The 16642-nt window shown below is 52.1% G+C and overlaps 1 protein-coding gene across 1 annotated transcript; it reads left to right on the top strand.

The window, feature by feature from the left end:
• Positions 1-8530: 8530 nt before the first annotated feature.
• TEX261 (testis expressed 261) lies at positions 8531-16611 on the top strand. Its single transcript, XM_082426111.1, has 6 exons — positions 8531-8714; positions 9600-9679; positions 10811-10964; positions 12771-12838; positions 13520-13622; positions 13883-16611. Exons 1-6 carry the CDS (start codon positions 8645-8647, stop codon positions 13996-13998), a joined length of 591 nt encoding a protein of 196 aa, XP_082282237.1. The 5' UTR covers positions 8531-8644; the 3' UTR covers positions 13999-16611.
• Positions 16612-16642: the final 31 nt, after the last annotated feature.

Raw genomic sequence — 16642 nt, forward strand, 5'->3', positions numbered from 1 at the left:
GTTCCCATCCTGGCTGCCGTGTGGAAGCCCTGAGCAAACAGTGGGGTGGCCGGTGCAAAGGGGGCATTTGAAAAACTGCCGCAGCCGGGGCCCCAGCCCAGAGTCCGATTCCACTTGGTCTGAAGTCATTACGCTGTGCAGCAGGACCAAGAACCCCCTGACCCAGGGTTAAACAACGAGGGAGGAGTTGATGCAGCTGACATCGGAGAAGGCGGGGGCCCAAATTTCGCATCAGCGTCTTTTGAGCCCTGGTAACCTCTTCCCCTGGGGCAGTTAGGACTCTTGAGTTGCAAGAAACAGAAACTTCGATAAGAGGAAGCTGGGATGGGAAGGGCTTGGAACTGGGATCCAGAAAGACTAAGGCACACCCCACTGACCATATATTCTCACACATCAGCCCGGGGCCTTCTCACCACAGCCTAGCTTCCTCTGTTGTCACCCACATGGTGGGCTCTCAGGTTGACATCTTACTGGCTAAGTGCCACGTGCTACACACAGGCTGGCCCAGCTTTCTCTCAGGCCGCCTTTCCACTTCTGGGAAAGAGAATCTGGCTGTCCTTAAGGATCCGCCCCTAGTGTGATCTGTAGTGTGGTCTGGCTAAACATTGCTGCAAGGGCCAGCCCTGTAGGCAGGATGGTTCTTGCGTGCCAGGCCCTGTGCTGGGCACTGGGGACAAGGAAATGAGCCCACGCTCATCGCCGTCTCAGGAAACATTTGAGCTGGGTCTTGAAGAATGAGTAGGAGTTTGCCAGGTGGAAAGGTGGGACAGGGTGTAACGGGTGAGGTTGGGGAGTCTGCGTCTCAGGCAAGAGCACCACAGAAAGAGAAGGAACCTCCAACTCTCTTAACTCTGTGTGAACAGAGAGAGAGAACGGCTGCGCAAGGAGGGACCCTTAATGGGGCACCACGCTAAGGTGCAGTTTGGGTTTGATATTCATCGTATTTCCCCTGCCTACTGCTACCACCAAATCCCCCAATGGTTGGGCTGAAGTTGAGAACAGAGAGCTTTGTTTTGTTTTGTTTGAAAAGCAGGACACATCGCTGCCCTAAGCAAAATAGATGTTCTGTTAGGAAGGAAAAAGGAAAAGAGGGCGACCCGGCAGCAGCCCTTCAGCCTACACATCCTCGTTCCCTTGTATGGTAAGCACCTGACTCTGCCCATCACAGGAGGTGATACGAAAAGCCTGCAGAAGCGGAGGAGGCTGGCATAGGAGGCGAAAGTGTTCCATATGAGAACGACTGTAAGGAGAGGGCTGGGGGGAGTGTGTGTGTGTGTGTGTGTGTTTGTGTGTGTGAAATATCTGAAGAGTGGATATTCGGAGGCAGTGTATCTGTTGGGAAAGGCATTCTCCTGTGTGCAGTCTTTCTACCCTAACTGGGCCTAAGGACAGGCCTTGGGCCTGGAACATTTCCTCCCCAAGAGATAATGAGCCCACACAGCCCGTGCCGGGCTTATCACCTCGTGTGGGAATATCTTTCCCTGTTTCAAGCTCAGCGTGTGCTCCTTTGTCCCGCTTATACCTGTACATCAGTGCCCCTCCGGCACGCCCCCAGCTTTCAGTATTCCAAACTCCAGGAAGGAGGGGTTGGGATGCTTCTGCTTCAGCACAAGAGGGGTGCACAGAGGCCAGCTGCCCTGCGACGGCTGCACCTGCCGTCAGGGCCACCTGCTGGCCATGAGGAACCAAGGCCCATGGCTGAAGCGGCTCTTGCTCTGTCTTCACATGAGTAAAGAAAGCATTGGGCCGTTCAATGCCTGACTGCACTGTGTTTTCCTTGGCGACTCAACACCAAGATGCAGTGAGCAGAAGAGTTTGGACTTCTGTTCCAGTGGCTGACGCTGTGATGATCTTTGCGATGATCCACAAAGTTGGAGTCCCCCTCTGGCACTGGCTACTGGTACAAGATGTTCTGTGGTTAAGCATGTGGGTACCGGTGCCAGGAAGACGGGGGGCTGGGGGTGACCAACTCAGCCCAGTTAGCCCGTGACTTTCCTGGTTGTGGCCCAGAAAGTCCTGTATCCTGGGCAGAGCAGCATGGTTGGCCACCCAATCTGGGGCTCCCTAGCTTTGTGAACTTGATCAAGTTACCTAACCTCTCTGTGCCCCGGGTTCCTCCTCCGTAAAATGGGTATAAAAATAATACCTACTTTAAAGACTTTTTGTGAGAGAGTTTGTATAAAGGACCTAGCTCGATGCCTGGCACGAAGACGTGTTCAACAAATCTTAACCATTAATAGCAGTATCGTATCAGGTGTATAGACTTTTTTGGGGTAGTCCCAAAGGGGAAAACTGGACCACTCTCTCCAGTACAAAGAAATATTTCCTCACAGATCATGGGGTAGTGCATTTTCAAGGTGTTCAAATAAAGGCAGATGTTGGGCCTGCTTTGTGAAGTGGGAGGTAGAACTTCCTCCTGGCCCTGACCCTTCTTAGTCCTTTGATATATTCATCTCAGCCTCCTCTTCTTTCCCCCCAGGAGGGGAGTTAGCTCGTCAGAGAGAGCTGTCCCTTTTCTTCTAAGCAGGATTTCCTGTCACGGGGGACCACTCAGAGCTGCTTGAATGAAGACAGGGAGACACTGCAGCGATCTGTGTCGGTAAAGGCGGAGTGAATGTGAATGGCTGGCTGCTGTCCCGGGTCGTGGGGCCACCTCCTCTCCTTGGAGAGGCTGGGCCTCCATCAGAGGAGGTACCACAACCCTGCTCAGGGGCTCTTCTGTGTGTGTGTATGTGTGTGTGTTTGTATGAGAGAGAGAGGGGGAGAGGGAGAGGGAGACATCTGCAAGGGTCTCAGTTGATATGTGCCGAATCCCAGAGTGCTTGCCTTCCCCTGCCTTGTTCTTTCCTGTCATTCTCCAGCCTCACACCCTCTCTCACACACACACACACACACACACACACACCCTTCCCCACCCCCAACGGGGTCCGCTCAGCTCGCAGACCCGGCAGCTTAGCTGAAGACAATGCTGAGGCAATTAATAGAGCCTTTTGAGGACTTGTCACTAGAAAGCTCTTTAACTCAGCCACCTGAATTGGGGCCCCAGGCATGTGACAGGGATGGGGGAGGGGTGCCAGGAACACCAGAGCAGCTGCCTGGGTGGGGGCAGAGGCATAGCAGAGAAACAGGGTCAGGAGGCCTGTGGATTATGGGCACATAGGAGTGGCCATTGTTTTTCACTGTTTCTGGTTCGTCTCTTCCTAGAATTTTCCTCTGGCTGACCTGCTGCAGAACCAAGGCCTGAGAGGTGAGCTGCCAAACGAGAAACCTGCTGACTACATGGACCGTCACAGGAAAGGTGTTCCGCTACGGTGTGGGCACCTTAGAGAGGGGACATTGTACGTGTTAGGGATAGAGTGGGAGGGGGGCGGCAGGTACCTACCCCAACACTGTGCTTCTGTTGGCGCCGGGGCGCTGGCCAGGAAAGGGGCAAGAGCTACACAGCGGGACAGGAGGAGGCAAGAGGGGCCTGGATCTCCAGGCCTGTCCCTGCCTGTCTCTGACTCCATGATGTCTCTCACACAACCATCCTTGTCTGTAGCCAATCTAGGCAGGGGCAGCAGAGGCCCGGATGCTGACGGAGACCCTGTCTCCAACTGTGTGCAGTGTAAGTGTGCACGTGTGCGCTCGCTCTCTCTTGAACCGGCCCTGGCTTTGGTCCTCTTCAGGTCCTCTGGCCGCCACTAGAGGGCGGCAGCGAACATAGCCAGGTCAGGGGCACTTGAGCTGCAGGGTCCCGCACCGCCCAGCCTCTTCATTCCCCGCTTCCGCGCCCTTCTGAGCACCTAGGGATGCTCAGGCCCCAGCCAGTAACCACTGGGACCACAGAACCAACTAAAGCCAGTCCCCAGCCTTGGGTGCAGTGAAGGTGTAAGTGTGTGAGAATGTGAGAAGGTTAGCTAGTGAAGATGCTGAAGGGGACCGGAGGTGAACAGAGGTGGCCAAAGCCAGAACCCTGATGTCTATTCATTAGCTCCTATAAGGCTAAAGGCAGAGGGATACAAGGAAGAGCCAGGGGACCAGGCAGCCTGCAGGGAGATAAAGCAGGGCCCAGCCCACGACCAGGCAGGCAGAATCACCCTGACAGCAGGTTAGTTAAAGAGACCAGAGAAAACCACGTGGGTCTGGAGCCAGACTGTCCAGATTCAAACCCCAGCTCCTCCAAGTACTAGCTGTGCGACCTTAGATAAGGTGTTGAACCTCTTTGAGCTTTGGTTTCTCATCTGTGAAATGGAGACAATAATAGCATTATGTCCTATGCTAGACATGAGTGTTAAATGGGTTAAGACATACAAATCACTCAGAACAGTGTCTGGCGCAGAGTAAGAACACTATACGTGCACTAGAGTGCACTTATAGAAACTATAAAAAGAAACAAAAGGCAATGATTGTTTTATGAGGAAGCGATCCACATGATGTTGAAAGAGCTAGTTTCCCTAGAACATCGTCATGAGATGTATGGGAACTGATCCCCACACATGCGGAAATCAAATGGTAACATATGAGCTTGTGAATCAGTAAAAGTTAAAGGAGTATGTGTAACATTGGTATAAGTGTATGTAGTTACTGAGGTCTGTCAATATGTAAATCAACAAACCTGTGAACCTACAAATCTTTTCACTCTTGAGTTCCTTGAAATGAGCATGGGAGCCCTTCTGCTTCACCCCATCCCTCCTTCAAGAGAGGTTGTTTTTTTCATCCTGGTGACCTCCTGCCTAAGCACAGGTCCCAAAGAGCCTTCATGAACCCTGCCCCACCTTCTTGGGAAATCATGGTTTCTTCCTGCTGTCCAGAGGAAACATGAATCCTCAGCCTTGGTCCCCGGGGCCAGTTTTGGCTCTGAGACTGTGGGGAAGTAAAAATGCCCAGCTCTGGAATAACAGTCCTGGGTCAGCCATCTGAATGCCCTTAACATTTTCCAGCCTCAAGTTTCCCTTATCTACAATTCTGGGGAGGAGTGGGAGAATACTTTTATATTTTCCTCCCTCCTTGGGAGGATAACGTTTAGGAAAAACGAAGACGAATTGAGATTTTATTGTGCTTCTACTCACTGATGCTTCTGTGTCTCAAATACAAACTCCCCAACAGAAAAGACCTAACCATGAAGCTCCCCTATTGGGCCAATCAGGGGTGGCCAGGTCATGTGATCCAAGGTTAGCTGACTTACCTGTAAGGCTCCACATGCTTTTTTCACAAAGGGACTGATTAACACGACAGACAATTTGAGACATCCTAGCAGGTCCAACATACTACAAACATTTAAATTTTAAACTTAATTCATGAATAGGTAATACATTTACATATATTTACATAGTTCAATGCTTTAAGGATATAAAAAGGAATATGGAGGAAATGCCCTCTCTTACTCTTGAACCCCACTCTTTCTCTTCCTAGGAGGCAAGCAAAGTTACCATTTTTTAATGGACTCTTCCAGAGATATTCCATATAAAGAAATACTTATGCAGATTCTTTTGCTTTTTTCAAAAGAGGATCCTCCTCTATGGGTACATAAAGAGCATCCTTGATTGTTTTTATGGCTCTGCTTTATAATGTACCAAAACGTACTTGTCCAGTTTCCTAATAATGAACATTTAGGTTGTTTTCAGTCTCTCCCGGTGCTGTAATGAAGAGCCTTGTAAATAAGCACACAGTCTTTTTTTTTTTTTTGGCCGCATCACATGGCGGCACAAGGAACTTCCCCTTCTCTGACCAGGGATTGAACCCGCACCCACTGCACCCCCTGCACTGCAAGTGTGGAGTCTTAACCACTGGACCACTAGGGAAGTCCAAGCACACAGTCATTTAAGGTCCCACTTCTCCTTATACACAGCCCTCAGAAATTCTTAACCAGGGGTGTGGGGACCCCTAAGAAGTCAGCAGATATAAAATTCAGGGAGACAAACTGAAGGACTCTAGAAAGTTGGAAGGGAAAAAGTTTCCCTCTTTATTTACACTAAGGTCTAACTGAAATTTAACATTTCCTTCCATTATGAATGCAGGCAACAAACTCACAGTAGCTGGCAGTATCTGTGACTTTCTCTTCTTATATGATTGAAGATATTTTGAAAATATTTACATTCATCCCTCCTTTGTCATTGTGGTAGTAAAGGAAAACTGTTTCTTTACTCACCACACTTCTGACACCAAATGTGTAGGTTTTTTCCCCACATCAATCAATTTTCCGACTCTCAGGGCACCAACTGGGTGTCCTATAATTTTATTCAATTCTGAGACTATCTACCTGGAGTTATCGTCAGACTCCACAGCTTTAAGACCCTAGTCCCACAACACTGCCTTCAATTCAGATTCCAGCCACAGTCATGGGTCCCTGTGGTACCACACTTCTGTCTGACTTGGCTACAAAATTGGGGATTCTCACATACCTCCCCTCAGGTTCGATAATTTGCTACAATGGCTCACCAAACTCGGAAACATTTACTTAGTTTACCAGTTTATCATAAAGGATATTATAAAGGCCTTAGATGAACAGCCAGAGAAGAGGTGAGGTCTGGAAGGGTTGAGCTCAGGAACTTCTGTCCTCGTGGAGTTGGGGTGCACCACCCTCCCAGCATGTGGATGTATTCACCATTCCGAACCCTATGGTTTCGAGATTTTCATGGAGGCTTCCTCATGATTATTAACTCAATCTCCAGTCCCTCTCCCCTACCTGGAGGATGGAGGGTAGGATTGAAAGTTCCAAGTGTCTAGGGCATTCCCTGGCGGTCCAGTGATTAGGACTCCTTGCTCTCACTGCTGATGGCCCGGGTTCAATCCCTGGTCGGGGAACTAAAATCCCACAAGTCACGCAGTGTGGCCAAAAAAGAAACAGTTCCAAGCTTCCAATCTGGTGACCAGCCCCCTTACTGAAGCTAACCAGGAGCCCACCAAGAGTCACCTCATTAGAACAGAAGATGTTCCTATCACCCAGGAAATTCCGAGGAATTTAGGAGTTCTGTGTCAGGAACTGGGGGCAGAGACCAAATATATGTTTCTCATTATGTCACTGGGAGGTAGTTATTAGACTTTCTGTTAGATTGGGTTATGTTATGCATTAATAAAGAAGCATATATATTATTATATTACATAGTTTTCTAAAAAATTTTTTGATATCTGTATTTCAGTGTAATTTCTTTGCTTTGTAATCTTATGTATTTTTTAATCGTGGTAAACTATACATAACATAAAATTTACCATTTGAACCATTTAAAATGTACAGATCAGTGGCATTAGGTACATTCACAATGTCGTGCAATCATCACTACCAGCCATCTCCAGAACTTTTCCATCTTCCCAAACTGAAACTGTGTACCCATCAAACAGTAACTCCCTATTGCCCTCTGTCCCACCCTCCCCCAACCAACCACCATTCTACTTTCTGTCTCTATGCATTTGACTATTCTAGATACCTCAGATGAGTGGACTCGTACAATATTTGTCCTTTTGCGTCTGGCTTCTTTCACTTAGCATAATGTCCTCAAGGTTCACCCACGTTGTAGCATGCGTCAGAATTTCATGTCTTTCAAGGCTGAATAATATTCCATTGCATGCACATACCATTTTGTTTATGCATTCATCTGTTGTTTTGAGTTGTTTCCGCCTTTTGACTATTGTGAATAATGCTGCTATGAACATGCGTGTGCAAATATTTCTTTGAATCCCTCCTTTCAGTACTTTTGGGTATACACCCAGGAGTGGAATTTCTTGATAGCATGGTAATTCTATGTTTAATTTTTTTGAGGAATATGTATTTATTTTTATACATGAAAAATATTCTGAGATAAGAAACATACCAGGGGCCCGTTATATGTTATTTTGGCATGCCTGTCTCAGCCACCAGATGGGGGACTTCTTGACAAGGGCTGCCCTGCTCCTTGGGGCCCCTCAGTTAGCTCTTCCAGAGGTGTAGTAAATGCATTCAGCGCCTAATGGGCGAAGTCAACAGAGAGGGAGAGTTAGGCTTGAGGATGACTAATCAAAGGTGCCCCAATTCCTACCTGTGCCTCTTCCTAGATGTACAATAACCTGAGGCAAAGTAACCTTCCTAGGCCCTGGCTTCCCATCCATAAAATGATCTACATCATCGGATTAATTTCCACCATGAACCTACAGCCTAGCTTTTAGCACAGTGCCTGGCACACGTTAGGCACTCAACAGTTTTGTTCCTGTTACCTGCGGGAGCAAAAGAAAGGCCTGGGCAACCTGCCTGGAGGCTTCTGGCCCGAGGTTGCTGGGGAGGGGTCGGGAGGCCCTCCCCTTCCCTGGACCACCCTCCAGGTTGGCGCAGGAGTGCACAGGGAGGGGCCGGAGGCTACGGTCCAAGCTCCGGTACTAGCGCCGCGAACCCGCGCCTCAGGACCGTCCCGCCTCCCCGGGGGTGCATCGTCTACCGTCCCCTCCTTGCAGCCTCGGGAGCCCAGCGGTCCGCGGGCGCGCGCCGATCTGGGCAGCAGCGGTTGGCCCTCCGCGCCGGCGGGCGGCGCTAGTCCGGACCCGGCTGGGGCGGTGCTCGGGCCGGGCTGCTCTCGGCGGCGGCGCACGACCGTCCGAGGGGCGGGGACGCGGCGGCGGTAGTGGTGGCTCCGTGTTGCCGGAGCCCGAGCGCGCAGGCCCGTCCCGGCGGGCGGGCGGCCGGGGCGGGGGCGCCATGTGGTTCATGTATGTGCTGAGCTGGCTGTCGCTCTTCATCCAGGTGGCCTTCATCACGCTGGCCGTCGGTGAGAGTGCGCGACCCCGGCCCGCGCGGGCTCCAGCTCCGGCATCTGTGCTCGCCGGGGGTCGCATCACGAGGGCGCCGGAGAGAGCCGGGAGACCCCCGCCCGGTCCTTCCGGCCTTCGCATCCCCCTTCCTGCCCCGCCTGGTCCTGCTCCTCCTCCTGACCCCAGTAGCCTAGCCTGACCTCGGGTCCTTCCAGGAGTCACAGAGTCCGCCCCAGCGGTGCCCGGGAGTGGCTGACTCAAGTGCCCCTTGCCCGCGCACGGCCAACCGCTGCCGCGCCCTCCGTCGCGGGGCCGGCCGCACCGAACTTTTCCCAGACACCTACCCCCGCCCTTTCGCCTCGGGCCCTTGGTGCTTCGCACTCTGACTTTGACGGGCTTTCCCTTTTTGGCTAGTTCCTACTCTTGATGTCAGCTGAGACTTCACCTCCTCCGGGAAGCCCTCCTTATGGGGTTTGACTTGTCCTACTGGGATAGTCTGACTCCCCTTCCCACTCAACACCCCCCACTCCCGCAAAGCTGGTCAGGGAAGGCACCTCGTCTGTCTCGTACTGTACTCAGCTCTCAGCCCAGCACCTGGCGCATACTAAATGCCAACGGATATTTATTGAATGAGTGAAAGAAATTCCCTTTTATGGGCCAGAGGTTAGGTTTGTGCTGAGGCATCAAATACAGGTTTCCATTCACTTTTATGAAATCTCTCCTTAGTTGCCCTGACAAAGTTTTACTTCCGACTTGGGAGGGTAACACACGGATTGTTTGGTATGTTCCTTACCTAATGGAGTCATGAAAGGTTGAGTGGAATCCAGCTGCAGAGAGAGGGGTGATCAGGATGGTGGGAGTGACCCTAGCTAATGTTCTCCCTGCTTGCTTCCCCCCGCCAGCGGCCGGACTCTATTACCTGGCAGAATTGATAGAAGAATACACAGTGGCCACCAGCAGGATCATAAAATACATGATCTGGGTAAGTGGCAGTTTTCCCCAGGATCCCCCTCACTCTTGCCCTGCCTCAGAAGGAGGAAGTGGGGAAAGTTTGGCCTGGGTGATGAGACCTCTGTCCTTGCTGTTTCCTGAGGGTACCACCCCCTACCTCCTTGCCCTGTGCCTTGTCCCCTGGGTCTGCTCTCCTGGGCCTAGGTCTTCCCTGCCTCCTTCCCCAAGTGGCATCGCTTCACTGTGGGCCTCGTTCTTGGTTCCTTAAGGCGAGAGCTGAGTGCCCATTCTCTGTTGACAGGACTGTGGCTTTGCCTTTGACCGCCTTCAGTGGTCTTAGCCCCTTGCTCTGCTTACAGCATTTAGAACTGAGAGGAACCTTAAGGACAGTTTTGAGTACTTGTTCGTTGCCCTCTTTCTAACTGGATCAAGTGACTTGTTCTAAGAGGGAGACACCTTCCCTGCCCCAGGCCCTGGCCTGCTCAGGGCTTGTGGAAGGCTTCTCTTCCTGAAGACACAATCCTTGCCATTGATGTCCAAGCCACAGGAGTGACTGATGGTGGATAGATTTCTGCAGCTGCAGGAAAGGCTGGGGAGGGGCTGGGGGCAGCCACTTCCACTTTGGGCATGGCCTGGGGTAGGGAGTTAGTGGTGGAGACAAGACCATAGCTCTCAGCTCTGGGTTCAGAGGCCCAGCTCATGGGTGTTGGTACAGGAATTAGACCTTCATTCAACCGACTGCCTGCCTTTTGTTGAGCACTGACAGCTATAAGTCCTTCAGAACAATGTTTTTCAAACTGCAGGAAGGATTCATTATTGGGTTGTGCAGTCAATTCAGTAGATCATTATCAGCATTAAAAAAAAAAGGAATGGGAAAGACTAGAATTGAAATCTGAACTTTGATCATGTATATGTACATGTGTTGGGGTCACAGTGTAAACTATTTTTCTTACTGTGGGTTGCTGTCAAACAAACTTTGAGATTAAAAAGTGCTGCCCTTTGGGAGCTGAGAGACTAGCTAGGGAGGTCAGAACTGTGGCTGTGAAACAAGGAGAGACTGAAACATGAGCAGAGTGTTGCCCTGAGTAGGCTGGGGGTTAGTGAGTCCAGAAAGGCTGCCTGGAAGAAGCTCCCCGCACTGTGTGCCTCTGGTTGTTTTCAGTTCTCCACAGCTGTGCTGATTGGCCTCTACGTTTTTGAGCGCTTCCCCACCTACATGATTGGTGTGGGCCTCTTCACCAACCTTGTCTACTTTGGCCTCCTCCAGACCTTCCCCTTCATCATGCTGACCTCGCCTAACTTCATCCTGTCGTGCGGTGAGAGGGGACATAGTTGGGGAGGCAGCTGAGGTGGTTGGATGTGCCCAGCTCAGTGTAGGGCACTGAAGGGGATATAAAGAAAAGAGGCAAACCACTGAGGTCCTCCAGGAGGCCAGGCTGATTGGAGGCTGGGGTCCTCACACATGAGCAGCCTAGAGCCCACGTTGGCTCTAGTGACTAGAATTTGGGGGGCTGGGATACTCAGAAAGGGAGGGCTTTCCTAGAGAGGTAAGTTTGACAAAGGGTTTGAGAAGGGAAAAGAGGTGGGTTGGCTGAGCAGTTATAGCCCCTAAGAAACCACTTGGCCAGGAAAAGCCCAAAGCCTTTCCCTGGCCTGCAGGCAGCTCCCCATCCAGTCCTCTGGCCCAAAGTCATGATTAAGACGAGCCTCCTGGGGCTCTGGGGCTCCCTGCAGACAGCTGCCTTGGGGTTGACAGACCCCAGTGTTCGGAGGACCCTGGCCTTCCTGCCTTTGCTCTGCCACCAGTTTCTGACCCCGGGGAGTCATTTCCCCTCTCTGGCCTTAGCTTCTCCATCTGTTCAGTGATGTTTAGGAGACTCATTTGGCACATAGATGCTATAGTTATTCTCGGAAAAGGTTCTAGACAGTATCTGGTTACCGGGATTGCCTTTTCTCCCTTTAATCATTACTGGTCATCATAGCCTTTGGTCAAGATATCAGATTGATTGGGGTTTCTTAGAGCTGCTTTTCTATTTCTGTGAGAGAATCTGGAAAGAGACTGTTATTCACAGGAGGGCACAGTGTTAAAGCCAGGACTGAGTGCCTTGGTGTGATTCCACCAAAGGATTTGTTCTGCGGGGATTGGTGTGAGGAGTCCTTCCCTGGAGACCAGGCTCCTCTTGCATCTTCCCGGGGGGGAAGGCGCTCCCCAATCCCCCCACCCGTTGGGGAGCTCCCTTGGCTTCCCTTTGTCACTCCCCTGACTTGCCCTCTAGATGCCTGGGAGAGTTTTTCTGAAGATCTGTGGGTGTCAGGTACCATCCTATCTTCCAGTATGCCCTCGCCCTAGAGCGTGGCTAGGAACGGCAGAGCTGTGGTTCTCTGCCTTAGAAGGGGAGAGGCAAGAGAGGAGAAAAGAGGAAAGATTCGTGGCAGTGGGCTGTGAGGTGTATGTGAGGGGTGTTGGGTGTGAGGGGATGCCTTGTTCTGGTGCCTGCCCTTCACCTCACCGTGGGAACCGGCAGGAATGCCTGTCTCTGAGCAGCGAGTCCCCAGGATCTCTCTCTGAATTTGGCTGCATGCTAAGGAGGTGGTGGGATCCAGAACATACCAGTTCACACCAGTGAAGCTTATCCTGAGGACGGACCCCTCCCCCAGAATTTTGAGGAACCCTAAGATTGCGCTGCAAACTGTCTAGCAAACACCCCGTCTGGAGTGGACTCCTTGGGAGCGTGTGCTCTGCACGCCCGTGACATCCTCCCACACAGCCCTGCAGAGCTCTCTTCAGGACTCACGGCCGCTAAAGACCAGGTCAATTGGCACCGTGCTTTGGAGTGTGTAGCACTGGAGTCTCATTTTTATAATATTCAAAGAGTGTTTTACCTACTTCTAATTGGATTCATGAGTGCCCTCTGCAGCGGGCAGGTGGGGGCTAGTTCTTCCATTCTAGCAGACGGGAAACTGGCTTCTGGAGAGTAGTGCGCTTGGCACGGAGCCATACTCTGAGCTGGGTGTGAAGTCAGGACTAAGACTCGGCTTCCAACCTCCAGGGCCTTGTGAAGGTTGAAAGTCTGCTTTATGTTATCCGCCCCACAATAAATGACTCTTCATTCCCTCAACAGGGCTAGTGGTGGTGAATCATTACCTAGCGTTCCAGTTTTTTGCAGAGGAATATTATCCCTTCTCAGAGGTAAGAAGTATTCAGTACGTCATCAAACTACTAACCGGGACAGAGCGAGTAAAAGGGACTTGCATGATTTCTTTGTGAACTTGGCTATGATTTGAAACTGAGTTTATTCAGGGATGACACATCTTTTTAAAAAATGGTATAGATGATTTTAGAAAGCAGCGAGGATGAGGAGCAGGACCCCTTTGGCTGAGGTGGGGAGGACACTGCTGTCTCCCAGTGAGTCCTCTGGGGCTCCCAGCATCCCAGCCTAACATCCTAAGGTCAGGAGGGGGTGGTGGGGTGGCCTGGTCTGACGCAGACCTCACAGGGCAGGGGGGTGCTGCAACCCCGAGCCTTGCTACTCCAGCTTGAACCCCTGGGGAAGAACAAGGTCACTTCTCTAGGGAACATGGGTCATTCATGGTTTTGCCCCCCATCTGCCTCCTTCGGTTCAGAGGAGTTGCTTGTCCTAGTGACCACGATTTGGGGATTGTGGCCACGCGGTCATCTTTGGTCTCTACCTTTCCCCACTGAATTTTCTCCATATCTGGGGGTGTCCTGTCTCTGCTTCCCGGGCCCTGGTCCCCTTCAGAGATCAAGTGTGGGGCACGCTTGACCGCCTCTCTAAGATACATGGTGAGCACACCTGGCCCAGCCTTGGCATCTCCAGGGGCACCCTCATCTCAGTGTCTCTGTTGCCAGGTCCTGGCCTATTTCACTTTCTGTCTGTGGATAATCCCGTTTGCGTTCTTTGTGTCACTGTCGGCTGGGGAGAACGTCCTGCCCTCCACCATGCAGCCCGGAGGTGAGAAGGGGTTTGTAAGGTGGGAGGCATGGTGGGAGGACGCCAGCAAGGCCTGAGTTGCTGGGGGAGCTGGAGCCCGCCCTGTGATGGAGACACTTGGACTCTGGGTGGGCAGAGCTGTGTTCTCTCTCTCTCTCTCTCTCTCTCTCACACACACCCACACACACACACCCACACACACACACCCACACACACACCACACACACACACCCACACACACAAACACACACACACTCATCTCCCTGCCTGTGTCTCCACAGATGACGTGGTCTCCAATTACTTCACCAAAGGCAAGCGGGGCAAACGCTTAGGGATCCTGGTTGTCTTCTCCTTCATCAAAGAGGCCATTCTACCCAGTCGGCAGAAGATGTACTGAACTTCTGCGGAGGGGATGCTGGGGTGAGATCAGGAGAGTCAGGCCCCTGGGCCTCTGCACTAGGTGGGGGCCGGGAGCTGGAAGGCACCTTCCCCCAGCCCTGGCCCTCCTTCCCTCGACTCCCCCGGAAGTCCCCATCCCCACCGTCCTCAGGAGGCTCAGCTTGGCTCAGATCTGATGCTGCCAGAGGCTGAGACCTCAGAGGGCGCCAGGGAGGATGCGGTGCCTGCTTAGCCAGGAGGCCGTGGTCCACCTGGGTGTGTAGAAGCGGAGCTCCTGTGGCCCTCCCGCCCCCTCCTGTGATGGGTCCGGAGTTCTGGCTCAGCCAGGGCAGGCAGGGCAGGGGCCGTGAAGCTGGAGAGCAGACAGTGGTAACTGCTGTGAGCAGATGGCCATGGGGAGGGGCCGTGGCTTAGCACTTGCAAGAGAAAGTTTTTGCTGTTGAACTGTGATTTCTGTCCAAGTGCTGATTCCCGTTTGAATAAAGATTCTAGGTGGCCCTGTTTGCCTTAATACCCTGAAAGTTCATCTTCCTTTCTTCTTGCTGACCTTCCGCCTGGACTGGCTTTTCTGCGCCAGGGGCTCCTTTTCTGGGTTTGGGTCTTGCCTTTCCGAAGGGACTGTTCTTGTGGCCCTTAGTGGGAAGGGGACAGAGATGAGGAGCCGAGCCTGGAGTGGGAGGTGGGGGGGGAGGGGAGTGGGGATGGATGTAGCCTTTCTTAATCCCCTTCTCTCTCCTTCCATCTCTTCTTTCCCCAAGGCTCCGTGACTGTCACACTGAGGGCAGAGAGGGGATGGTGTGGGACTGGGTTAGATTTTTCAGGAGAACATGTACAGTATCCTATTTATAAGTCTTCCCCTAGGGAAGAGGAGTGGTTTCTGGCTGAATTCTATCTCAGGCTCGAGGAGAAACATTAAAAATCAGCTTCCTGGCAGCCTGGGCTACAGCCTGTTTTGTAAGAAACAGGGCTGGTGAGAGAAGCTGTTTGTCATCTAAGAGCACACAAGGGCTGGCCCTCTCTTCTGAGTGGTCTTGACTTCTGGGGAGGTGATCAGTCTTCTAAAAAGGCAGGCCAGGTCCTGGGCACAGGCCAGCATTTGTTGACCTTGCATTCCAACTACAGTGCCTTGCAAGTACTCAGCAGTACATATGCGAATGAAGTCCCCACGAGAGCCATTACCGGACGTGTCCTATACCTCAGAGCAAAGCAGACAGGTGCAGAGATGGACTGCACACATGTGGTACCTTTCAGCCACAGGGAAGACCTCTGTGCTTGAAAATCTTACCTCTACATCCAGCCTCAAGTCCCACCACAGCCCTTCATTTCCTTGGGTTTAGCATTCCCCTTTCCTGGGGAGGAGCCGCACACTTTGGCCTTCTCTCAGTGGCACGGAGATTGCCAGGCCCTTTTGTCCTATGCAGACAAGGGAGGACAAGCTGGAGGACACTGGAGGCCAGTGTCCTGACTGCAGGCCAGCAGCTGGCCTTGCTCTCCCTTGCTGTCCATTTCTTTGTTTCTCACCCCAATGGTGTGGCTTTGCCCTCCATTCACTCCACTGCCAGTGTTCTGGGGGTTGCCAGCGTCCTTGTGCGAAGTCCAGCGGACCCTCTTCACATCTCCTCTTTCTGGGTCTGTGCAGCATCAGGCAGGGCCCGTCACCCGCAGCGTCCCGAGCACTTCCGTGGCTGGTTCTCCCTCTCTGGCTGCTCCTTTCCGGGTCCTGTGCAGGCCCCTCCACTCACCCCCTGCGCAGTGGGGTTTCTCAGGGTTCGGTCGTGGGTTCCCTGGAGGAGCCCATCCGTGCTGATGGCTTCAAGGAATTGAGAGCTGACAGCCAGCCGCAGCATCCCTCCCGGTCCTCTGAACCACAGTTCTGCTGCCTTTGGGCACACAGACAACTCTCATGGCCCAGATAGCACTTGGTGCCGTCCTTTGCAACCTGCCTTTTTTGGGTACCTGCCTTGGCCCCAAGATCACTCAGGAGCCCGACCAGAAACCTGCTTTCTCTTTCTGCCCTGACATCCAGTCTCTAACAACTGTCAAGTTTACCTCCTTAACATCTCTTGATTTGAGCCACTCCCGCTGTCAGCAGCTTTCACCTGGATTATTGTGACAGCCTCCTTCTGCTTCTCTATCCCGCAGCCAGAGTTGTCTTCTAATGCATGGTTGATCCGGTCACTCCCTGGCTTACAACCTTCCATGGCTCCCCTCTGTCCTCAGGATAAAGTCCAGACCCCTTAGCATGGCTTGTGAGGCTCGTGGTGTCCCGGTTCTTGCTCGCCTGTCTGGCCTCATCACTTGCCACCTTGCATTCTGATTTTCAGCCTCCTGTATCCAGAGATGCCACTTTAATTCCCTTCTGCTCACCTGAGTACCTTCTCTGTCAGTTCTCAACTTAGATTTCACTTCCTCCAAGGAACTTTGAATGTCCCCTCTCCCTCCAGCACACCACAACAGATGACTCTGGGCTTACTTGCCTGCTTACTGGTTTATCTCCCCATTAGACTGTAAGCTCCTTGAGGGCAAGGATTGTCCTTTAATTTTTGTATCAACCGTGCCTAGCTTGGCACCTGGCACATAGAAAGTACTCAATAAATGTTTGTTTAATGAATGATTTGTAGTGGTGTGTACAGGGGATAGCA

This window comes from Balaenoptera physalus (assembly GCF_965194825.1).
Source record: "Balaenoptera physalus genome assembly, chromosome: 15".
NCBI lineage: Eukaryota > Metazoa > Chordata > Mammalia > Artiodactyla > Balaenopteridae > Balaenoptera > Balaenoptera physalus.

Coding starts and splice junctions, on each gene's coding strand:
- TEX261 (XM_082426111.1), top strand. CDS start 8,645: ATGTGGTTCATGTATGTGCTGAGCTGGCTGTCGCTCTTCATCCAGGTG. Junction 10,965..12,770: donor TAACTTCATCCTGTCGTGCG/GTGAGAGGGGAC, acceptor TTCCCTCAACAG/GGCTAGTGGTGGTGAATCAT. Junction 12,839..13,519: donor AATATTATCCCTTCTCAGAG/GTAAGAAGTATT, acceptor CTCTGTTGCCAG/GTCCTGGCCTATTTCACTTT.